A 6,308-nucleotide genomic window follows, 5' to 3' on the forward strand; every position below is an offset into this window, starting at 1 on the left:
AAGATTTTTTTCTGCTCTTGTTATGTATCTGGTTTGCTTTGTGATCACTGGATTTCCTTAAGGTTTTGCAGATGGAAAAAAATGGTACCTTGTGTCAGTCACTGAAGCTCAGAGAAAAATGGCAAAATAAATGTTTTTCCCTATTCAATCTGAGATGTGTTCTGAAAACTTCATGGAATAAAAGTGTGGCTGAGCTGAGGGGAGGATCTCCAGGCTCACAGCATGAGGTACAACTGCAGCTATTTTCTTCAGCTCACATTTAATGGATGAAAGAAGGAGAGACACAAGAGTGCCTCTGAAGGCTGGAGCTGGCAGAGCTGCAGCTAGTGGCTGGTGATGAACCTGCTGCAGTCAGTAGCACTTTCAGCCTTTGGTTTTCGATCATCTGCGTAGAGTTTTGTAACGCAGAACCTTCTCAGTTGGCTTTCCTGGACCTGAACTCCTTTTAAAACATGATCCTAAAGGAGCTGTTTGAGGAGCAGAGAACATGGCGGTGTGTTCAGTTTCCAGAGTTTGAGGATTTAGACATTTAATCTCTAATTAGTAAGAATGCTGTGCTTGTGAAAACAAGTAAATAAACCTAGATAATCTAAAACTATGTTTGAAAATACTTCAAAATACACAAAGAGTTGTCACTGATAAATCATAACAGCCAGTGTAGCATAACTGGAAAACTAGTTGTTCTCTATGCTGCATTAATACTCATTCAAAGTGGGTGTAATTAGGGCTCCTTCTTAAAAGTTTGAGTTTGTATTCAAATACTGTGTGGATTCGTACAGGGACCTGGATGGAGTCCAGCAGGAGGCTGGTATGCTGTGCTCCACTAGTCTCTTATCATTTACACTACTTTGCTACTCCATGGAAGTGCCAGCTGATAAACAGTTTCTAACGTGCATTTCGTTAGCTGTTGTGATCATGTTTGCAGACCAATGAGTATATTTTTGGAAAAATATCAGGCTTAATTAGGTTATGGAGTTGGAAAATGCTTCTGAGGCCAGGTAATCCTAGACTTCTGTCCTGAGCCCACACGTGCTTTCTGTTAATTCTTAACTATCTTCAAGTGTGTGTAAGTGAGCATCTGTCCTTCAAAAATACACTGTGAAATGCAATATTCAGTTGCTGAGGCCTTTTATCTCTTCACACCAGATAGGAAGGAGAGAGTAAAAATAGAGCCTGGCAGTACAGTAGTACTTGGAGACAGGGAGGCCGTCTGTCTAAATGTTAAGCCCTCGACAAAGACAGCCCCTTTTGCATGGGGATGTTTTTCTCTTGCCTTTTTGTGGTTTAATTTTGAAGTGCTCTGTAACATCTGAGCTTCAGGGTAAGATTATTCGTTACCTATCTTTTTCATTTTCTTAATGTACACACTTAAGAGCGTGAGCTATTTAGTGGGCCACCAGCTATCTCCCAACCCTTCCTGAACCAAGGACTTCTGGCACAGAGAACTCTTTGAGAACATTGTAAGCAGAATTGATACAAAGGCTACAGAACTGAGTTAACACTGATGCCATAATGGGTAAATAAGTGTTCACCTCCTTATAATGATTTTTTCTTTGTATGCCATCATTTTTTATTCATTGATCAGATCAATGTTTTGCTGCTTGCCTCCTCCATTGCAGATTATTTTTTCATGAAAAAAACTGATGAAAGGAGGAGGTACAAATGACTTAGCAACAAGTCAAGCAGGAATGTTGAAAACTGTAAAAATAAGAAAAGCATTCTTCAGAACATCCATTATTTCTGCTTACAGTTCCCTTATCTATCCAGACACTTCCCATATGATTGAGTTGTTGTCACGAATTCTTTTTAGTATATGTTTTAAAAAAGAAAGAAAAATCTACTAATGGAAGCACAACGTAGAATAGATGACAGGCTAAGTGGGAGGTCTCTTGGGAAGAGAAAGCTCATGTAAAGGTCTTACATTTTTAAGCCTGTTTTTTTTTCAGGCTAGCCTGACGCACATATTTCTTCTTCAGTGGCCTCCCAGTGGAACACAGCAGATAAAGAGCATCTCTTGTATATACCAAAGGGCATTTTGAGTCTGCTGCAATGGTTTCACAATTGTAAGACTTTTTTCAAAACTGTATTTTGAAAAAAGTTAGCTGAGGTACAGTGGGTTGCTGGGAGTTTCTCTCTGCATGTGTCTTAGTGAATTCTGTCCTGGACATGGAATCTTTCTAAATAGACCTAGTATACAATTGCTTCTATCAAATGCTGCACTATTGTATTTGATACAAACTTAAAATACACGTGTCTCCTGTGATCATCTGGCTGGTAGCCTGGACCATTCCTTTCTTTCATCCTGAATAATTATGTGGTCTGTGAAGAAACGAAAGAATGAATTGTGTTTTTCTTCTTTGGTAGGATTTTTCCAATTAAAGATGTACCTGCAGAGCCTGAAGCTCTCTCACAATGGCTGTATCAACGATTCATTGAAAAGGAGGATCTCTTGACCCATTTCTATGAAACAGGTAGGAAAGTGCCTAGCTAAGAGAATTACGCTTTCATGATGTCTTTTCTTACAAGGATTTCAAGATGACTTAAGAATGTGTATGCTTTTTTTTTTTTTAACATGAACACAGTACATATAGTTACTGACATTTTTACATGGCAAAAGAACTTATGCTAAGAAATATTCAAGAAACATTTGCCTGGCTAAGATGAGAATCAGGTGACATTTGGAAACTGAGACGTGAAAAATAGAGTTAAGGAAATCCCTTTCTTTCCCCAACTGCTCAGCTGTGAAACTTGCTGCCAGAGGCTTTCATTGAGGGGAGTGTTTTAGAGAGATTCAGAGAGGCAGTGAACACTCACATGCACAATAAAAGAATTCAGAGTTTACATTTGGAGGGGAATATTCAGGGTTTAAATAATGAGCAAATTCTTGATTAAAAATGATTAAGTAAGACTCTTATGTGAGGCAAGTTTTATTATATCTTTGTGTTGCTGTTTAGCATCTTCCTCTGACGCTTGTACTGTTAGAGAAAACTGGTCTAAGTAGTCTGTAAGTGTAATGCAAAATCCTAGTTGTCTTCTGTTTCCTGTTAGGCAAAACAGAAAGATGTTCTTGGAAGGGTCTGTGTGAATTATGTAGCACGAGGTCTCTGGAGTCTGTGTGCCAGCCCTGTGCTGTGCCTGCTGGTCTCCTTGCTGTGAGGTGCACTGAGTCACTTCTACGTTTCTGTTGTAACATACTTTGGATGCTGAAGGATCATAGAGATCTAAATAAATGTAAGGCATTAATAACATTACTGAAGGGATAATGGCAAATAATGTGATTTTAAACATCAGGTAAGTACTTGAGCTGGAGAAGTGTTTCCTGAAGCCTCTTTTTTTTCCATCCATTTAATGGGTGTGTGTGTTTTCAGAGCACACACCATTGGAAATGAACAGGTAAAAATGAAAAAGAAAAGCCTGAGAAGGAAAAATGGTTTTGTTTGGACATATAGGAAAAGAAGGTTATAAAATACTGACTGAGTAGGGAGACTCCAACTTGTTACAGTATTGTCCAATACGGTAACTTGTGTTTGAAGAAAAAACAAATCTCTTAGTGATTGCCACAACTGCTGAGGAAAAGAAAGTCTGTTGGATCAACTGAGTTTAGTATTTCAGAGGTGACTGTGCTAAAACAAAGATGCTACTTTTATTAAATGATTTATTGCAAAAACTGTTCTGATTCCATTTTGAATGCTTAATTTTACCACTTTAGCACTTAGAAAGCTTGAATTCTCTAACAACCAGAGTTGTACAACACTGTATGAAATACTGCTGCCCCTCAGCCATCAGGAATGGCAAAAATCAGACCGTACTATATACACTGCATCTAAATGCACATATTAGACAAATAACTTTGTGAATCTGCTTAAAAGTGTAGTCAATAGGGTGTCAGGAATCCATGCTGTTGAGACATTACTTCATGAATACCACTAAAATAAAATGATTGTACCTAAAAATCTAACTAGACCAGAATTTCAAAAAGCGTAATGAATATAATCAGACTTACTCCTTCAAAAATAGGATAATTGGCTATAATTCAGCAATGTAATAAGCAGGAATTAATTAAGACATCATAAATGTAAGTGATGTGATGTGGAACGTTATTAGGCATAAATAACCATAACTTAAAAGTTACCAGCACTTATGTCATTTGAGAACTTGGCTGCGTTCTCTTTTGCTGCCATGATTTACTGAACAGGAGCTGTTGCAATTTGCAGAAAACCCCACTGAGGTCCCATGAAAGGGATCCCAACAGTTCCCAGAGGTCAGCTGTTTACTGACACATTGTCTGAAGTCAGAGTACTATTAGTTTTAAGCTGGAGTAACATTTAATTCCACTTGAAATGTCAAAAGCTTGTCACTGCTATTGTCACCAGTACCTTCTGTACTGTACGTTCTCTCTTCTGAAGTGTTTTTATTGGAAAGAAGAAAAAATGTAAGCCTAAAACAGTTGTTTTTTGGTTTATTTATTTTTTTCAGTATTTGCAAGTATCAAGGACTTCAATAGACCTAGGGAACATCTGTAAGATTTAGTAACTTTTAAAAAAGCCCTTAAAAGTTTGAATATCGAAACTGTCACATTTGTTCATGTAGTACATTTTCCACCTTTCATTTATGAAGTTAAAGCTGTTTACAGATTCCTAGCAGCTAATGGAAAGCTTGTGTTGGCACGCGCGTGATTGCTCTGAAGTCTTGAGCAGGATAACCTTGAACACTGCAGTACCACAAATGGGATTACATTTAGCACTTGGAGACTAATTAAAACAAATAAAAACCCAACGCTGTAAACTTGGAGCTTATCAATTGGAAATGAATAGTTGAAGACATCATGCTCCTCATTCGTGCTCTGATCTCAAGCCAACTGGTGTGATGCAACTAAAAAAAGTAAGCAAAGTCATCCTATGGGGCAACAGGAGAGTATTTTCAGTGGTGCTGCAAAAATACTTTTTCCATTGTACTGAATCTGAAACCTCACCTGGAAATTCTGCATACAGATCTGTCATCCGGCTCAAGAAATACGAATTGAACTGGGAAGAGGGGCAGGTAATAGGTGTGAAGATGATGAAGGGCAAGGAGAAGTTGTTCCTATGAATGACAACTAAAAGTGCTTGGCTTGGTTTGTCTAGCAGTGTCAAGGATCACTTTCTTTGTAACAAAATGAGTTGGCTTGGGAGAGGAGGAAGGGGAAGAGGCAGTTGCTATCAGTTCTGCAGGATAAGGAGAGTTAGTTAAACCAGCCATCAGCGTTTGTATGGAAAGACCAATGGGCCACAGAAGCGCAAATGTAGCACAGAGTGGACAAATAGGTGAGCAGTGAAAATTACTAGCAGGTGAGAAAATGGAGTGACAGATCTGCTCACATGTGAAAATATGCCTCTGAGAGAGAATAAGGGACTCATCAAGATTTTTAATATAAGACCATTCATACAGAAAGAAAAGCTTTGTCTTAAGTGTTCAGTTGCAGTTCCTCCAATAACTGCAGATGGGAAGCACAGAGATGAATTGTTGAGAGTATCTAATTGCACAAATTGGGTGAATTCTAAGATTCAGAATTGATGCTGCTATATCTTTACTCTTTGAATCTTACTCCTTTGTTCTTCTATAAGTAGTTGTGACTATAATGTTGTAGATGTAGTTAGTTTGTACATCTACTCTTCAGAATTAACAGCAAAAAAAAGTGGGTCATATCACCTAGGCTTTGTACATCTTGCTATGTAGATCTTGCTAACGTACATCACAGGTTATGTAATATTCTGAAATAAATATATGCAAACAACTCATTCATGATCATAAAGCTCCAAAGTAGTTAGTCAAAATTTACTGCTTTAAGTCAGAAAAAGTCAAAATGGGGTAGAATTGACTTATTTTTTAATCATCAAATGTATCTCCTGCCAGTCCTTCTCAATTCAAATAGGGATTTCAAAAATTCATTCTAGAAAACAGAGTAGCAAATCAAAGTCCTTGCTTACACTTCACTACTGACTGGCTAATGAATGTTCAAACAACATATACAAATTAGTGCAAGAAAAACTATATGCTCGTGTGTGTGCATGTGTGTATAGATATTCATAGTCAAAAAACTTGAGAGTGTATGTGTACTTCACAGTATACAAAATTATTACCAAACAGTTGTAAAGCTTTACAGAGAACCTAGTTAGTTTGATCAATTTGCCAGCATTATACAAAAGTAACCAATTAATTGTGTGCACTGCTGCTGGGGCAGACAGCAGTAGTCGAGAGTAATGAACTCAGCCTGTATTCCTGCTGATACATTAAATGTGGTGTTTTATTGCTTTTTTTTTTTCATTTTC

The 6,308-nt window shown here is 37.7% G+C and overlaps 1 protein-coding gene across 1 annotated transcript in view; it reads left to right on the top strand.

Moving 5' to 3' along the window:
• Window positions 1-6,308, top strand: part of LPGAT1 (lysophosphatidylglycerol acyltransferase 1) — a 57,518-nt gene that overhangs the window by 48,061 nt on the left and 3,149 nt on the right. The window contains exon 8 of the mRNA XM_031595415.2: window positions 2,365-2,471. Within this exon, the coding sequence (XP_031451275.2) occupies window positions 2,365-2,471 (107 nt within the window). The remainder of the gene's footprint in view (window positions 1-2,364; window positions 2,472-6,308) is intronic.

The sequence above is a fragment of the Phasianus colchicus genome, chromosome 2 (assembly GCF_987193195.1).
Source record: "Phasianus colchicus chromosome 2, bPhaCol1.hap1.1, whole genome shotgun sequence".
In the NCBI taxonomy this organism is placed as follows: Eukaryota; Metazoa; Chordata; class Aves; order Galliformes; family Phasianidae; genus Phasianus; species Phasianus colchicus.